Below are 19,583 nucleotides of genomic sequence, written 5' to 3'. Positions count from 1 at the left end.
AATATATTCAAGGCATAATGTACAGACAAGGGTATGGTAGGATGTGAGTACAGTGGAGGTAAACCTAGGCGTTGAGTGACGATGAGAGAGATTTAGTCTCTGGAGGCACCAGTTAAGACTGGTGAGGTCTCCGCATGTGTGTGCTGTGGGACAAAATAAGGCATTTTGAGTGGGACTGAGGGCTCTACAGTGAAATAAAACAATAAGAACTAGCCAAAACAGCAGTAGACAGAGGCATAAAGCAATCACAGATGTTGATCAGGAGAGCTAAGACAATGGGTAAATGGCGATGAATGGGCAGAGCGGGTCAGTTATGTACATACAAGACCTGAGTTCGAGGCTGGGGCCGACTGGTAAACAAAATGAGGTACTGTGTTATTGAAACAGTCCGGAGGGCATCAGCTGTGTAGCCGAGTGATCATAGGGTCAAATTAGCAGCAATAGGTGAGTCAGGGTGCCGTTCACTAGTCACTACTACGCTAGGCGAGCAGGGGACACAGCGTTCTGAAAAGCTAGCGGGCCGGGGTTAGTAGATAGTTCTTCGGCAACATCATAACAGAATAGCCTGTTGAGACCACATCAGGCGATCACGTCGGCAGTCCAGTCGTGATGGATCGGCGCGGGCTCCGTGTTGACAATAAAGGGTCCTGGCCAATTGCCAAAGGAGGTATTGTAGCCCTAGAATTAGCTAGTATATGGGCCTAGCTCGAGGCTAGCTGGTGCTTGCTTCGGGACAGAGGCGTTAGCTAACAGTAGCCACTCGTTTGCAGCTAGCTAGCTGCGATGATCCAGTGTAATGATCCAGAGCGACAGGAATCCGGTGATATGGTAGAGAGAAGCAGTCCGATATGCTCTAGGTTGATGTCGCGCTGTGCAGACTGGCAGGTGTTGTCCGAGCTAAGGCTGGTTGATGACCGGGAAAAAGATGAAGACCGCTAGCTGTGGCTAACAAAGACTAGTAGCTAGTTAGTTGGCTAGCTCCTGATGGAAGTTCCAGTTATAAGGAATAAAAATAGCAGATCCGTACCACATTGGGTGAGGAAAGTATATTTAGTATACAGGAAAGTATATTTAGTTCTTAGATAGAAAGTGAGATTAAGATATTTATGAAAAAGACTGGCTATTTACACGGGATAAGAAACGGGAACAAGACAAAGACAAATACACATGTCCTACTGCAACGCCATCTTGGATTTTCTGCCAGGACATCGAAGTTCACTCATTTCCCCTGGCTTTATAAAGACTCTAGCCTGACGGGAGCCTTAATTCCTTGTTCCTGTCACACCCTGATCTGTTTCACCTGTCCTTGTGATTGTCTCCACAGGTGTCGCCCATCTTCCCCATTATCCCTTGTGTATTTATACCTGTGTTCTCTGTTTGCCCGTTGCCTGTTTGTCAAGTCAACCAGTGTTTTTGTTCTAAGCTCCTGCTTTTCCCAGTCTCTCTTTTTCTCACCCTCCTGGTTTTGACCCTTGCCTACCCTGACCCTGCCTGCCGTCCGGTACCATTGCCCCACCTCTGGTTTACTGACCCCTGCCTGCCTTGACCTGTCTATTGCCTGCCCCTTTTGGAATATTTAACCATTGTCAATTCGACATGTCTGCATCTGGGTCTTACCTTGATTCCTGATAGTTCCTACACTCGAAGGCAGGCTTTTCAAAACGGGAGGTACTAGTTTACAGGTTAACAGAAGCTATGTTACGGTGCACTGTCTATCTGAGATTGCTAAATAATTAGCTACGAATCAGAAATTTGTCTTTCCAAGAAGAGCTGGACGACAAAACATTTTGTCATGTTATTTTACATAGGAACACACAGCCATATTTATTTGAGCCGGAATACACTGAAGAGGAGTTGAGACGGCAAGAAAAATAATTGCGAGACCAGCAAGCAGCGGCTGCAGCCTAGACCAGTACTCAGAAGGGCAAATTACTAACAAGTCAGTTGTTTTGCTGTCGGTAGCTAGCTTGCAATATAAGCTCTCTTTTTAAATGAGGCAGTGTTGTACAGTACAATTTGTTGATCACTTCAGCCATAACGTGGCTTGCTACTATCATTTTAAAGACAAGCTAGCCAAATTTCTATATCTAAAATATACTGTATTCTAACATTATAGCTGGCTAGCTAACTAGCCTAGCTAGCCTCAGTGCCTCTCATTAGCAGCAAAACTGGAGAAATGTTAAGGAGTGTAAAGAATTGGCTTTAGGTTTATGACTCATATTAATCTTGGAGTAGCTATACCTGTGTGTTGTAGCTAGCTAGCTAGCTAACGTGTGTCTGTGAGATGTCTCATTCTACACCATGCTGCTACAGTAGGAATACAGACAGTACACAACGATTGCCCATGAATGTGTAATAGAGTTTTCGTCTTTCTCTCACAGATCATTCTGCTTGAATACAAAGAAATTGATGACTCTCAAGAGATGTAACGATCTCCCCTTTTATCAAAGTGTCACGGGAATTTCTAGTTCCAATGATATTAACTCACTATATACTTTGACCAATTCCCCTGGGGTTGTAAGGCCCCGGTTAATAGAAGAATTTGACAAAGTCCCAGAAGTATGCAAAGGTAAGTTCTTTATTCAGAGAGCTCTGATCATAATACCATGCACATTAGTTTATATATCACACATAGCGTCATAAATGTCCCTCCTCCTCTCTGACAATGCTGTTTTACAAGTTTATTCCAACACCTATATTGCTTATCATGTGCTGCAACATGTTACGCAATCTACTGCAAGCCCAACGGTTTCTCCCCTCCCTGTATTTATCAGAAATACAATGTAGACATTGTTAATGTTGTAAATTACTATTGTAGCTGGAAACGGCAGATTTTTTTATGTTATGTTATTTTAATGGACAAAAAATGTATTTTCTTTAAAAAACAAGGGAATTTCTAGGTGACCCCAAACTTTTGAACGGTAGTGTAGGTGGCCAGAAAAAACACTGAAGCCCGCCCAAGACTTTTCTTTGCAGAAAATACCCTGAGTTGGTATAGCCCCCACTTGAACTGACGCCAGGGTTCAACGCCAGGGTTGTGGGTTCGATTCCCACGGAGGACCAGTTCCAAAAAGTACCAAAAAAATGATGCTGTGGATAAGAGTGTCTGCTAAATGACTAAAATGTAAATGTAAGCTCTCGTACTCTCATTTTACTGTGCCTCTTTCCAAAATACCTCAGGAAGAGAAGACTAGCCAGCCAGCCATCTATTTTCTCTTCCATATCTGAAACACAGCAAATAAACACTCATGGATCCACAATTTTGCCCCCAAAATCTTAAGGAATATGATCCAGGCATAGCTGAGTTACATCACTGAGTCCAGGAATAGGTGGGAAGACTAGTGGCTGTGGACGTCAGTAGAGAGGTGTTGTCTGTCCATAGAGAAAGGGTGATGGAGGGATAGAGAGAATGGGGGAGAGAGGGCTGATCCTGGTCTGATTAGCTGGTCTTGTGTTTCTTGTCAAGTGGCTCGGATCACAGTGAACAGGATTATGGTGTAAAACCAGAATCTGGCCAACTATAGCAGGAATTCTTTGTCTTTGGGAAATCACTAAGACTGGTCAGGTCATTATTACTGGACTGTTGGGTAGTTTGTTCATTCAGAGCCCCCGATTGAACCGAATCCTGAAGACGTGTGTGAGGCAGGGTCATTGTGGGCTATGTGTCATATGGGTTTCCTGTGCCAATACAGTATCATCAAATGAGCAGTTGCATAAGTAGGCTAGTCTAATAAGAGAAGGTGTAAAATATTCACTTGCTGTTTGCCCAATCTGTAATTTCTAAAGGTTAATAATACATATTGAGCCCTCAAACTCAACTCTGGGAGTTCCACTGGGACATCAGGTGGGTGCAATTAATTATCAGGTAGAACAGAAAACCAGCAGGCTCCAGACCGCGTAGGGTAAGAGTTGAATACCCCTGATATAGAGGTTAATACTGTGATTCATGACTTTCACACTAAGTCTTTGTCACAATATTCCTACCAAAACACACAAAAATATCTCTGTCATGACGTTTGTACATACATTGTCAGCTACAATACAATTTATACCAGTTTATCATTAGCACTGAGCTCTCCATGCTTTATTTTATCATCACCCAGCTCTTCTCTGTGCCTCTGCTCCACTCTGCCCAACAGCTTCACTTACAGCTCTGTGCAGCTCTGTCTGCAAGTGACCAGAGTGTACTCCGGTTACACTACTACACTACTCTGTGTCTCAGCAGATCTGACAGTAAGGCAGGAAGCTTCATCACATAGCCTCTGGCTGATGTAGAGATGTTGTCCGCTAGACCTGACATTAACATGTTACCATGGGGATGACGGCACACCTTGACCGGATGCTAGGTTGTTCCCTGGGACATGACTAAACCCTATCTCTACAGAGAGAACTGTAATATTCATGACATGTTAGAAGATGCCCACTTTCTTACCCCCCACCTTCTCATAGTGTAGTGCCCCAGTCCTACTGTATATATACTTCCTCCCTTTACCCGCTATTAGTGAGATTCCAGAGGACAGGAATGGGATGCAGGAGCCAGGCCAAAGCTCCAAGTGCCAGCCAGCATTCTACAGGAGGATTAATTGGGAATGCTGATATAAGCTCTGGTGATTCCTCATCCCCAGGAATCTGTGTTTCTGTTTTTCTCCCTTTGAAGTTAGGAAGCACCTCCTCTGCTTTTCTCACACAAAATAGAATTCCGGTCAGGTGACAAAATCAGCTTAAGTTATTTATAGTTGGTTCCACTGTCTGACTCTGACTCTGCATTACAGTGATAATTCTGGAGCGATCAGTCTTTATTCTGGGGCTGGGGTTGGGACTCTGAGGGAGTGTTTAGAGAGGTTGTTGAGGAGACTGTACTCTAATTCAATGTTCTCTAGTGGAGCGGATCCTGGATGGAGAGCTGTGTGCTGTTAATGAGTACTAAGTTATATACCGGAATGTCTTTTTGTTCTTCCTCACATTCTTTCCATAAGGACAATTTGTGCCCATCATTCACTACTTAGAGCTGAGAGACTGTGTGCAAGCACATACACAGCCTCACCTCCCAGTATCACCTCCTGTCCCTACTGCTCTATTAGACCTCATTAAGAATTTTCCGGAAAGTCTACGTCAACCACTTCCTGTCATACTGCTGACTGTGTTCTCACTGATCTACTTAACACACATCATTACATTCTCTCTCCCATTTCTCCCTCCTATTCTCTCTTTCAATCTTAGTGACAGGGTTCAGTGTGATACTAAAGGTGAGTCAGGGGCAACATCACATTAGTTGGGATTTGATAATGGAGCTGGTGATGGTATTAGGGGATAAATGGGTAAATGGGCCTAAAAGCTGTTTTACAACAGAAACCAGTTACGTTCTTCATGCACTTACGAGGTCATTAGAGGCACAGGGCTATTACAGAGAAACAGTCATAAACCATATCAACAGACATTATGCATATGAGCAGACACACATTCATTCACAAATAGACTTTCATATTCATAAACATGCTTATGCATGCATAAGTAAACCCAACATTTTACATACGCATACAGGCTTGCACCTACATAAGCCAACTATCTCACATACAGTACACTTATAAGCACTCACACACTGTTTCTGCTCCGTGTTGTGGTAGATCTGTCCCAGAGTTGCGTGAGAGGCAGGCAGGCAGACAGATGGTGTGTGTGACAGAGTCCCGCAGCAAGGAGTTCTGCTCTACTACGGACATTTTGTTCCGCCTGGCTGTTGTCAGAGCAGCAGCACCTGGGCCGGGTTGGGCCGCTTAATGCCATGGCACGGCAGTGGTGTAATCAACATCTCAACCACAGACTGTGTCCCGGCCTGGCAGAGCCTGCAGCCTGCTCCAGACATGCAGCACTGTGTGCTTTGGCAACCAGTCAACCAGCCCTCTCACGCTCCACCCAGACACACCTCCCTCCCTCTGCCGTTCTACATCCATCCTCAACCCACATCACAGCCCTCTCACGCTCCACCCAGACACACCTCCCTCCCTCTGCCGCTCTACATCCATCCTCAACCCACATCACAGCCCTCTCATGCTATACATGCTGAGACACACCTCCCTCCCTCTGCCGCTCTACATCCATCCTCAACCCACATCACAGCCCTCTCATGCTATACATGCTGAGACACACCCTCACTGCAGCAGAATGGCATGGATAAAAACCCTGGCGTTGTCAGTGTATCTGAACTGTGAGTCAGATGTTCTAACTGAATGTAGCTGGTTTGCATAAGTTCCTGAAAGTGCAAGTCTGGCTTCTATGTCTGTGAATAGACATTTTTGGGTCTGTTTTCAGTATTTATACTTGACAAAATGCAAACTTGCTCGCACGCACACACACACTCACACTGTTTTACGTAGTTTTGCAGGATGCCTCTCTCCTGTGCAGGCTGTCTTACATCCATGTTGTGGAAGGATAAAGCCCACATCCGACCCACTCTTTCTTCACGCTGCTGTCCATCTGATAGGAGAGCAGGGCTGTTTTTCCTATGAGCTAACCCCTCCGACTGATGGGGAAGTGAAAGCCACAGTGCAAGACGCTTTACATTCCAATAGCCAGCGACTCATAACAACGCACCCACCAAGGTTAAATATGATATCAGCTCTATTTGGAGAAGGACCTAACAATAACCATGATATAATACAGATGAAATCCTGACAGTCTTGACATTGAGTCAGGCCACTCTGTGTACATTATATCTCTGTGTTGTTGAAGTGCATGTGGGCATATCTAACTCTCCAAAATAGAACGGACCAAAATACAACTGGCCAGCCCTGTTGACTTAAATTACAGATCTTTAACACTTCAGAGGGAGTTATGTGGCGAAATAACTCGCTGTCAAAGTACATTGAGTCTACAAAACATTAGGAGCACCTGTTCTTTCCATGACAGACTGACCAGGTGAGAGCTATGATCCCTTATTGATGTAACTTGTTAAATCCACTTCAATCAGTGTAGATCAGTGGTTCCCAAACTTTTTATAGTCCTGTACCCCTTCAAACATTCAACCTCCAGCTGCATACCCCCTCTAGCACCTGGGTCAGCGCACTCTCAAATGTTGTTTTTTGCCATCATTGTAAGCCTGCCACACACACCCTATACAATACATTTATTTAACATAAGAGTGAGTGTGAGTTTTTGTCACAACCCGGCTCATGGAAAGTGACAAAGAACTCTTATAATAATAATCAATAATTTTGCGCTTTATTTAACCATATTGCATATAAAACCTTATTTGTTCATCTAAAATGGTGAATAACTCACCACAAGTTAATGAGATGGGTGTGCTTGAAAGCATGCACATACAGTGTCTTGCAAAAGTATTCATCCCCCTTGGCATTTTTCCTATTTTGTTGCATTACAACCTGTTATTTAAATAGATTTTATTTGGATTTCATGTAATGGACATACACAAAATAGTCCAAATTGGTGAATGCCCCACTGTATGAATGAGTGATGGTACAAAACGGAATAGGCAAGATGCAGTAGATGGTATCGAGTACAGTATATACATATGAGAAGAGTAATGTAGGGTATGTAAACATTATTTTAAGTGGCATTGTTTAAAGTGGCTAGTGATAAATTTTTTACATGTATGGCAGCAGCCACTCAATGTTAATGGTGGCTGTTTAACAGTCTGATGGCCTTGAGATAGAAGCTGTTTTTCAGTCTCTCGGTCCCTGCTTTGATGCACCTGTACTGACCTCGCCTTCTGGATGATAGCGGGGTGAACAGGCAGTGGCACGGGTGGTTGTTGTTCTTGATGATCTTTATGGCCTTCCTGTGACATCGGGTGGTGTAGGTGTCCTGGAGGGCAGGTAGTTTGCCCCCGGTGATGCGTTGTGCAGACCTCACTACCCTCTGGAGAGCCTTGCGGTTGTGGGAGGAGCAGTTTCCGTACCAGGCGGTGATACAGCCCGACAGGATGCTCTCGATTGTGCATCTGTAAAAGTTTGTGAGTGCTTTTGGTGACAAGCTGAATTTCTTCAGCCTCCTGAGGTTGAAGAGGCGCTGCTGCGCCTTCTTCACCACGCTGTCTGTGTGGGTGAACCAATTCAGTTTGTCCGTGATGTGTACGCCGAGGAACTTAAAACTTTCTACCCTCTCCACTACTGTCCCGTCGATGTGGATAGGGGGGTGCTCCCTCTGCTGTTTCCTGAAGTCCACGATCATCTCCTTTGTTTTGTTGACGTTGAGTTTGAGGTTATTTTCCTGACACCTCACTCCGAGGGCCCTCGCCTCCTCCCTGTAGGCCGTCTCGTCGTTGTTGGTAATCAAGCCTACCACTGTAGTGTCGTCTGCAAACTTGAGGATTGAGTTGGAGGCGTGCATGGCCACGCAGTCGTGGGTGAACAGGGAGTACAGGAGAGGGCTCAGAACGCACCCTTGTGGGGCCCCGGTGTTGAGGATCAGCGGGGTGGAGATGTTACCTACCCTCACCACCTGGGGGGCGGCCCGTCAGGAAGTCCAGTACCCAGTTGCACAGGGCGGGGTCGAGACCCAGGGTCTCGAGCTTGGTGACGAGTTTGGAAGGTACTATGGTGTTAAATGCTGAGCTGTAGTCGATGAACAGCATTCTCACATAGGTATTCCTCTTGTCCAGATGGGTTTGGGCAGTGTGCAGTGTGGTTGCGATTGCGTCGTCTGTGGACCTATTGGGGTGGTAAGCAAATTGGAGTGGGTCTAGGGTGTCAGGTAGGGTGGAGGTGATATGGTCCTTGACTAGTCTCTCAAAGCACTTCATGATGACGGAAGTTAGTGCTACGGGGCGGTAGTCGTTTAGCTCAGTTACCTTAGCTTTCTTGGGAACAGGAACAATGGTGGCCCTCTTGAAGCATGTGGGAACAGCAGACTGGGATAAGGATTGATTGAATATGTCCGTAAACACACCAGCCAGCTGGTCTGCGCATGCTCTGAGGACGCGGCTCGGGATGCCGTCTGGGCCTGCAGCCTTGTGAGGGTTAACACGTTTAAATGTTCTACTCACGTCGGCTGCAGTGAAGGAGAGTCCGCAGGTTTTGGTAGCGGGCCGTGTCAGTGGCACTGTATTGTCCTCAAAGCGAGCAAAGAAGTTGTTTAGTCTGTCTGGGAGCAAGACATCCTGGTCCGCGACGGGGCTCGTTTTCTTTTTGTAATCCGTGATATATTGTAGACCCTGCCACATACCTCTTGTGTCTGAGCCGTTGAATTGCGACTCTACTTTGTCTCTATACTGACGCTTAGCTAGTTTGATTGCCTTGCGGAGGGAATAGCTACACTGTTTGTATTCGGTCATGTTTCCGGTCACCTTGCCCTGGTTAAAAGCAGTGGTTCGCGGTTTCAGTTTCATGTGAATGCTGCCATCAATCCACGGTTTCTGGTTGGGGAATGTTTTAATAGTTGCTGTGGGTACGACATCGCCAATGCACTTGCTAATGAACTCGCTCACCGAATCAGCGTATTCGTCAATGTTGTTGTTTGACGCAATGCGGAACATATCACAATCCACGTGATCGAAGCAATCTTGAAGCGTGGAATCAGATTGGTCGGACCAACGTTGAACATACCTGAGAGCGGGAGCTTCCTGTTTTAGTTTCTGTCTATAGGCTGGATGCAACAAAATGGAGTCGTGGTCAGCTTTTCCGAAAGGAGGGCGGGGGAGGGCCTTATATGCGTCGTGGAAGTTAGAATAACAATGATCCAGGGTTTTACCAGCCCTGGTAGCACAATCGATATGCTGATAGAGTTCAGGGAGTCTTGTTTTCAGATTAGCCTTGTTAAAATCCCCAGCTACAATGAATGGAGCCTCAGAATATGTGGTTTCCAGTTTACATAAGAGTCAAATAAAGTTTGTCCAGGGCCATCGATGTGTCTGCTTGGGGGGGAATATATGCGGCTGTGATTATAATCGAAGAGAATTCTCTTGGTAGATAATGCGGTCGACATTTGATTGTGAGGAATTCTAAGTCAGGTAAACAGAAGGACTTGAGTTCCTGTATGTTGTTATGATCACACCACGTCTCGTTAATCGTAAGGCATACCCCCCTGCCCCTCTTCTTACCAGAAATATGTTTGTTTCTGTCGGCGCGATGCGTGAAGAAACCAGCTGGCTGTATCGACTCCGATAGCCTGTCTCGAGTGAGCCATGTTTCCATGAAGCAAAGAACGTTAGTCTCTTATGTCTCTCTGGAATGCTACCCTTACTCGGATTTCATCAACCTTGTTGTCAAGAGACTGGACATTGGCGAGTAGTATGCTCGGGAGCGGTGTGCCCGTCTCCGGAGCCTGACCAGAAGACCGCTTCGTCTGCCCCTTTTACGGCGTCGTTGTATTGGTTCGCCGGCTGGGATCCGATCCATTGTCCCGGGTGGTGGGTAAAACACAGGATACGCTTCGGGAAAGTCATATTCCTGGTCGTAATGATGGTGAGTTGACGTTGATATAATATCCAGTAGTTCCTCCCGACTGTATGTAATAAAACCTAAGATTACCTGGGGTACCAATGTAATAAATAACACGTAAAAAAAACGAAATACTGCATAGTTTCCTAGGAACGCGAAGCGAGGCGGCCATCTCTGTCGGCGCCGGAAGTAACGGTCCATATATAACGGTCCATTAGAAGAAAACAACCCCAGAGGATCTTATGTAAGTGTGCTGTTTGGCAGTAGTCCTGCTGTTGTCATCACTATGCACAAGCATTCATCCCAGGTGTTGTCTCCCTGAGTGTCTGTCCTACTGATGTGGTTTCATGTTTGATTTTATGTATTTTATACTGTAAGTCTTAATACCACGTGACCTTCTCCTCATTGACCAAACTTTTTCTTCCCCATGCACTTTTTTGTAGGGCCATATGAAATGTTGAGTAGACGTGAGGAGGACATTCTTTGGTAAATAAAGAGCCTTTTGTACTCTTTCTCCTGGCTTTACCATGGTAGTCTAGTCCAATGTACAAGACACTGAGTTATTTAGGACATGGGTTCTCAGACTTTTTGGGGTCGTGATAGCAAATTCCACCTCATAATCAGAACACAACATTTTCTTCCCCAGGTACTTTTTTGAAATAGGGCAACATGAAATGAAATGTTGATTAGACGTGAGGAGGACATTCATTGGTACATTTTTGCTTTGTGTGTGTGTGTCTCTCTCTCTCTGTAGGGTGTAGAAGTATTGAAGAGCTCACCATGGAGAGGGCCCATACGGCTGTGGAGGGGGTGTTTGACACCCTCAGAGAGTTGAGCCACACCCGAGACCACCTCAAACAGCTCAACTCCGTCTACACAGCCAGCGATGGAGTACACCAGGTCAGTCGTTCACTAACACACCTCAACAACGTCATTGGTATCAGGGAACCCAGTCCCTCTCCAACACACCTCCACAGCATCCTCCAGAACACATTACTATTTCCTAGTATCGAGTTTCTGTCCACGTTACTGTCCACGCCTATCTACTTTTGTCTATTCAACTGTTCAACTATAGATAAATGTTCTGCTCATACGTACGTATTGTATCTCCATAGATCTCAGGCAGTTATTCTCCACTTTCTCCTCCCCTCTTTCACAGACACCCTAGTGGCAATGACATTGACGTCAGTCCCAGATAGAATAGAAGACTTTGACTTCTGCTCTTCCTTTCTCCCTCTCATCCCAGTCTTGCGTCAGAGCCACAGTCTTCTGAATGAATCTCTCACATCATTGTGTGTCAGAGTGGCGCATTTTTCTTATGTAGCACACACAGTCTTCCTCCTCTTTAGAGTGAGTTAGTGTGTGTTTGGAGGAGGGCACTGCAGGCAGGCAGGCACCTGTGAATGGCTTGGCTTTATCCTCCGGTTTCAGTAGGAAAAACAACAATGATTAATGTTATGAGAATTAAGTTCTCATATTCTTTAACCAATTCAATTAAATTACTCAGTCTGCTATATCAGGATTTGTAGGATACTGATAGAAATAAAAACAGACAGAGGCCCAGTCTACAAAAGTCAAATGTTTATTTACGGGAACATTCTGCCTATCATTTCCTGTACATTGGTCTATATACCTCACATTTCGTCATAAATGTCCCTACTCCTCTCAGAAACAATGACAATATAGTTCACAAGTCTTCTTCTCATACATTGTCTGCCACCTGTTATACAATCTACTACAAGCCCAAGGTCTCTCCCCTCCCTGGGTGGGGACAGAATGTCCTGTAAGGAACACAGTAGTAGAGCTTGTCTGTCGATAGCTCCTCTTATCTCATACATTGTCTCACACTTGCACCCTGCTTACAAACTAAAAAGGAACAAAAAGTCCTTGTCCTAATTCTGACTAAAACTACACACATCAGATTTATAGAGGTATGATTCTAATAAATTTCATACAATCATACAATGACAGGGTAGTTTTAGTTATAGTTCTACGTTAAATGTATACATCATTTAGTCATTATTCATGAAAATCCCATAACACTAAACAACACAAAAGAATAGCCAGATCATTCCACTTCCACTGTCCTGAGCCTCTACTGTGATCTGAGAGCTGATGAGGAAGGCATTGTGTTGACAGGGAACTGAATGATTAGATGTGGTGAATGGGTTCAATTCAAGGGGCTTCATTGGCATGGGAAACATATGTTAACATTGCCAAAGCAAGTAAAGTAGATAATATACAAAAGTGAAATAAACAATAAAAAGGAACAGTAAACATTACACTCACAGAAGTTCCAAAAGAATAAAGACATTACAAATGTCATATTATGTATATATACAGTGTTGTAACAATGTGCAAATAGTTCAAGTACAAAAGGTAAAATAAATCAACCTAAATATGGGTTGTATTTACAGTGGTGTTTGTTCTTCACTGGTTGCCCTTTTCTTGTGGCAACAGGTCACAAATCTTGCTGCTGTGATGGCACACTGTGGTATTTCACCCAGTAGATATGGGAGTTTATCAAAATCGGGTTTGTTTTCTAATTCTTTGTGGATCTGTGTAATCTGAGAGAAATATGTGTCTCTAATATGGTCATACATTGGGCAGGAGGTTAGGAAGTGCAGCTCAGTTTCCACCTCATTTTGTGGGCAGTGTTCTCTTGAGAGCCAGGTCTGCCTACGGCAGCCTTTCTCAATAGCAAGGCTATGCTCACTGAGTCTGTACATAGTCAAAGCTTTCCTTAAGTTTGGGTCAGTCACAGTGGTCAGGTATTCTGCTACTGGGTACTCTCTTTTTAGGGCCAAATAGCATTCTAGTTTGCTGTTTGTTTGTTAATTACTAATTACGCATTGAAAATAATTATCTTTTTGTTTTCTCATGATTTGGTTGGGTCTAATTGTGTTGCTGTCCTGGGGCTCTGTGGGGTCTGTTTGTGTTTGTGAACAGAGCCCCAGGACCAGCTTGCTTAGGGGACTCTTCTCCAGGTTTATCTCTCTGTAGGTGATGGCTTTGTTATGGAAGGTTTGGGAATCGCTTCCTTTTAGGTGGTTGTAGAATTTAACAGCTCTTTTCTAGATTTTGATAATTAGCGGGTATCGGCCTAATTCTGCTCTGCATGTATTATTTGGTGTTTTACGTTGTACACTAAGGATATTTTTGCAAAATATTTCTTTCTTCGTTGGTGAGCAGACCCCAGACCTCACAAGACCTCACAACCATGAAGGGCAATGGGTTCTATAACTAATTCAAGTATTTTTTGCCAGATCCTAATTGGTATGTCGAATTTTATGTTCCTCTTGATGGCATAGAATGCCCTTCTTGCCTTGTCTCTCAAATCGTTCACAGCTTTGTGGAAGTTACCTGTAGCGCTGATGTTTAGTCCAAGGTATGTATAGTTTTTTGTGTGCTCTAGGGCAACGGTGTCTAGATGGAATTTGTATTTGTGGTCCTGGCGACTGGACCTTTTTTGGAGCACCATTATTTTGGCCTTACTGAGATTTACTGTCAGGGCCCAAGTCTGGCAGAATCTGTGCAGAAGATCTAAGTGCTACTGTAGGCCCTCCTTGTTTGGTGATCGAAGCACCAGATCATCAGCAAACAGTAGACATTTGACTTCAGATTCTAGTAGGGTGAGGCCGAGTGCTGCAGACTGTTCTAGTGCCCTCGCCAATTCGTTGATATATATGTTGAAGAGGGTGGGGCTTAAGCTGCATCCCTGTCTCACCCCACGGCCCTGTGGAAAGAAATGTGTGTGTTTTTTGCCGATTTTAACCGCACACTTGTTGTTTGTGTAAATGGATTTTATAATGTCGTATGTTTTCCCTCCAACACCACTTTCCATCAATTTGTATAGCAGACCCTCATGCCATATTGAGTCGAAGGCTTTTAGGAAATCAACAAAGCATGAGAAGACTTTGCCTTTGTTTTGGTCTGTTTGTTTGTCAATTAGGGTGTGCAGGGTGAATACGTGATATGTCGTACGATCATTTGGTAAAAAGCCAATTTGACATTTGCTCAGTACATTGTTTTCACTGAGGAAATGTACGAGTCTGCTGTTAATGATAATGCAGGGTTGCTGTTGACGCAAAGCATACAGTAGTTATTGGGGTCAAATTTGTCTCCACTTTTGTGGATTGGGGTGATCAGTCCTTGGTTCCACATATTGGGGAAGATTCCAGAGCTGAGGTGGATGTTAAAAAAAATTAGTATAGCCAATTGGAATTTGTTGTCTGTATATTTTATCATTTCATTGAGGATACCATCAACATCACATGCCTTTTTGGGTTGGAGGGTTTTTATTTTGTCCTGTAGTTCATTCAAGGTAATTGGAGAATCCAGTGGGTTCTGGTAGTCTTTAATAGTTGATTCTAAGATTTTGTATTTGATCATGTATATGTTTTTGCTGTTTGTTCTTTGTTTTAGAGCCAAAAACATTGGAGAAGTGGTTCACCTATACATCTCTATTTTGGATAGACAATTGTTGTTGTTGTTTGTTTAGTGTTTTCCAGTTTTCCCAGAAGTGGTTAGAATTTATGGATTCTTCAATTACATTGAGCTGATTTCTGACGTGCTGTTTTTTCTTTTTCTGTAGTGTATTTCTGTATTGTATTAGTGAATCACCATAGTGAAGGCGTAGACTCAGGTTTTCTGGGTCTCTATGTTTTTGGTTGGACAGGTTTCTCAATTTCTTTCTTAGGTTTTTGCATTCTTCATCAAACCATTTGTCATTGTTGTTCATCTTCTTCGGTTTTCTGTTTCAAATTTTTAGATTTGATAGGGAAGCTGAGAGGTCAAATATACTGTTAAGATTGTCAACTGCCAAGTTTACACCTTCCCTATTGCAGTGGAACATTTTGTCCAGGAAGTTGTCTAAAAGGGATGGAATTTGTTGTTGCCTAATAGTTTTTTGGTAGGTTTCCACACTACATTCCTTCCATCTATAGCATTTCTTAATATTACTCAGTTCCTTTGGCTTTGATGCCTCATGATTGAGTATTGCTCTGCTGAAGTAGACTGTGATTTTGCTGTGATCTGATAGGGGTGTCAGGGGGCTGACTTTGAACCCTCTGAGAGACTCTGGGTTGAGGTCAGTGATAAAGTCTACAGTACTACTGCCAAGAGATGAGCTATAGGTGTACCTACCATAGGAGTACCCTCGAAGCCTACCATTGACTATGTACATACCCAGCGTGCGACAGAGCTGCAGGAGTTCTGACCCGTTTTTGTTGGTTATGTTGTCATAGTTGTGCCTAGGGGGGCATATGGGGGAGGGAATGCTGTCACCTCCAGGCGGGTGTTTGTCCCCCTGTGTGCTGAGGGTGTCAGGTTCTTGTCCGGTTCTGGCATTTAGGTCGCCACAGACTAGAACATGTCCCTGCGCCTGGAAATGATTGATTTCCCCCTCCAGGATGGAGAAGCTGTCTTCATTAAAGTATGGGAACTCTAGTGGGGGGATATAGGTAGCACACAGGAGCGCATTTTTCTCTGTTAAAATAATTTCCTTTTGAATTTCTTGCCAAATGTAAAATGTTCCTGTTTTGATTAATTTAATGGAGTGAGTTAGGTCTGCTCTATACCAAATTAGCATACCCCCCGAGTCCCTTCCCTGTTTCACACCTGGTAGTTTGGTGGATGGGACTACCAGCTCTCTGTAACCTAGAGGGCAACCAGTGGGTCCGTCTCCTCTATACCAGGTTTCTTGTAGGATGACAATGTCTGTATTTCCGATTTCTTTGATGAAGTCCAGGTTCCTGCTCTTTAGGCCAAAGGCAGATGACCTCAGGTCTTTGATATTCCAGGATGAGATAGTGAAGGCTTTGTGTTCCATAAAGTGTCTAATGTTGTTATTTGTGTGGTTTGGCCTCAGGCCAGTAAGTGTGAGCAGAGCCTGCTGAGCATCTGGTACATGCCATCGGCTTGGGCTAGTGTAAGAGTGGGGGTTGGGTCTGCTTGCCTGCTCACGGCCTGGGCTTATGTGTGACTTCCATGTTGAGGCCCTCTTTGCGGGGGTGGGGTGCATGGGGAGGGCAGGAGGGGCATAGGTCTGATCTGAGGGGGCCTAAATGTGGTGTGGGCATGGTTGATTGGTTGGGGTGGGGTTGTGGATATGGCTGATGGTGTTGTGGTCTAGATGTTGGTCCTCTCGCCGTGGGTCCTCTATGTGTAGGTCTGGGGAGGGGGGGTCCCGCAGGTCTGGGAGAGTGTCTCGCTGGTCTGGGCGGGGTGTCTATTGATCTGCTGCTCCTGTGTGAGGTGTTGGGGCTGCGTTTGAGAGCGATGTCCTTTAGGGTCCGGGCTAAGGTGGGTACTTCTGCCTTGTATAGGTGGACCTGGTCATAGAGGCTGTTCAAGTCCAGGGTGGAGTGGTGGTTCTGGTAAACATTTGGTTTTGAGGCACAGTCACGGGAAATAATTGCGTTTACCCGCTGTATGGTAGCAGGGTGGAAGTCTTTTCGTGGTAGCAGGGTGGATATAACCACGTGTACATTGGGGAAAGTAGAAGAAGATTTTTCAATCACTCCCTTGAGTGCTGTGGCCACCCTTTCCTGCTGTGCTTTCCTGCTGTGTATTATGTGCCTAGGTGAACCTAGTTGGTTCTCAGACAGAAGGTCTAAGGCGCGCTGGGTGTTTGGACACCAGAGTGTAGACACACTGTGTTTGGGAAAAAGGTTTTCTTCCCATTTGAGTCCATAAGGAGTACTCTGCGGGGGATGCCACCTCTCTAGTAGGTTGTTCCCTGTCACACGCCATCCCTCTCACCCTCTCCTCCAGCAGTCTGATCCTCTCCTCTAGTGCTCTGTTCTTCTCTTGCTCTTGCTCCTGTTGAAGTTGTCTCACCACAGTCCAGAGTGCAGATATGTCTCTCTCTACCTCCATCTCTCCGGGTCTGGTTAAGGGGGTGTTGTTGTGCTGGACTATTGTCTGGGTCTGTGCTGACTGGAGCGTAATCACCTGCTGTTCCAGATCCACCTTTCTTACCTCCAGCTGGATAAATGTATCCTTCATTTCAATGAGGGAGTAGTACTCTGTGCTGGGAGGTTGACTTTCCGCTTGGAGTTGCTCGTCTGTGGGGTTATATAATGAAGAGGTCTGGTCTGACCCGCTCGGGGTGGGGGTATCTTTCTCAAGGGAGAGCTTCTCCTGCTGGGCTAATTCTTTGATTAGGTGAAAGTCCAGCTGAAACTGTTTGGGGTTGCCCTGTACCAATACTGTTCCAGACTTATTGAGATTTATATTAGCTGACTCAGAGTCCTCGTTGTCAAGTATCTTGAGTTTCTACCCCTCGGTAACACCACCTCTCTTAACAGAGGGGTTGTGTGCTAATATAGCACTGTGCCATACCAGGGGATGGTCTGGTTAATATAGCACTGTGCCATACCAGGGGATGGTCTGGTTAATATAGCACTGTGCCATACCAGGGGATGGTCTGGTTAATATAGCACTGTGCCATACCAGGGGATGGTCTGGTTAATATAGCACTGTGCCATACCAGGGGATGGTCTGGTTAATATAGCACTGTGCCATACCAGGGGATGGTCTGGTTAATATAGCACTGTGCCATACCAGGGGATGGTCTGGTTAATATAGCACTGTGCCATACCAGGGGATGGTCTGGTTAATATAGCACTGTGCCATACCAGGGGATGGTCTGGTTAATATAGCACTGTGCCATACCAGGGGATGGTCTGGTTAATATAGCACTGTGCCATACCAGGGGATGGTCTGGTTAATATAGCACTGTGCCATACCAGGGGATGGTTTGGTTAATATAGCACTGTGCCATACCAGGGGATGGTCTGGTTAATATAGCACTGTGCCATGCCAGGGGATGGTCTGGTTAATATAGCACTGTGCCATACCAGGGGATGGTCTGGTTAATATAGCACTGTGCCATACCAGGGGATGGTCTGGTTAATATAGCACTGTGCCATACCAGGGGATGGTTTGGTTAATATAGCACTGTGCCATACCAGGGGATGGTCTGGTTAATATAGCACTGTGCCATGCCAGGGGATGGTCTGGTTAATATAGCACTGTGCCATGCCAGGGGATGGTCTGGTTAATATAGCACTGTGCCATACCAGGGGATGGTCTGGTTAATATAGCACTGTGCCATACCAGGGGATGGTCTGGTTAATATAGCACTGTGCCATGCCAGGGGATGGTCTGGTTAATATAGCACTGTGCCATACCAGGGGATGGTCTGGTTAATATAGCACTGTGCCATACCAGGGGATGGTCTGGTTAATATAGCACTGTGCCATACCAGGGGATGGTCTGGTTAATATAGCACTGTGCCATACCAGGGGATGGTCTGGTTAATATAGCACTGTGCCATGCCAGGGGATGGTTTGTGTGGAAGATGAGATTGCTGATGTTCCCATTTTTATAATAGTCAGCAAAAGGTGTCTTGATTTTCCATAAGGAGCTTTATTTTGTGATATTTTCTTGCCTTATCATTCTTTACATACACAGGGTACTGTATTTTAATTACCTCTGAACAGCGGGAGGCAGCTTCTAAGGCCTCTCCATTTGGTTGGAGTAGACTGTTCGACTCTCCTGCCATTGTTGGGCTAAAGGGCTTTGACACCTCTCACTTTACACGTCAGTGCTAATTGAAGTTGTATCAAGCTTGGCAGCCTTAATTTAGCATTCAGTCCTTATAAAGTAAAGTATGTATTTTTCTTCTTGGCCTTTGGAAATAAAATAAAGCTTTAGACTAAACATTACTAACTCAGTTCCAGGTTGGATGGTGTTTTCAGCATTCTGTTGTTTTCCAGAGCATTTGCTGTATAGCTTTGGAATAATAATCTTTGGTAGTTGTAAGCCTTCCAGGTGATTCCGTAATTCCGTCCAAAATCAGGTTGTAGGTTTTGAGTTTTGATTTGGAGCAAAGGTTATGTTGTAGAGAGTTGCATCCTGTATATGTCCCTGACAAAAAAAATCTAAGTTTATCTAACTCTAAATCTCTAAATTCTTTAAGAACATGCTGAAAAATTCAGGAGCTCATTTGCTCATTACCTCTCCTCTCTCTCACTCTAGATAACCCTGTCCTTAACTGTCAGAGTTATTGTCTAGAGTGAATGATGTGACATAATGATACCTCTCTTCTGAAAGGAAAACCATTGCCCAAGTAATTTAACAGAGTGCTACTGTGTAAAAGGCAAGGCATGTGAAGATTGCTGTTGA

The 19,583-nt window shown here is 44.8% G+C and overlaps 1 protein-coding gene across 1 annotated transcript in view; it reads left to right on the top strand.

The window, feature by feature from the left end:
- The window catches only part of LOC120054922 (sec1 family domain-containing protein 2-like), a 187,030-nt gene that overhangs the window by 153,463 nt on the left and 13,984 nt on the right, over positions 1-19,583 (top strand). The window contains exon 6 of the mRNA XM_039002661.1: positions 11,146-11,291. Coding sequence (XP_038858589.1) covers positions 11,146-11,291 — 146 coding nt within the window. The remainder of the gene's footprint in view (positions 1-11,145; positions 11,292-19,583) is intronic.

Source organism: Salvelinus namaycush, chromosome 10 (genome assembly GCF_016432855.1).
Source record: "Salvelinus namaycush isolate Seneca chromosome 10, SaNama_1.0, whole genome shotgun sequence".
NCBI lineage: Eukaryota > Metazoa > Chordata > Actinopteri > Salmoniformes > Salmonidae > Salvelinus > Salvelinus namaycush.
This window is presented reverse-complemented; position numbering and strand designations above follow the sequence as displayed.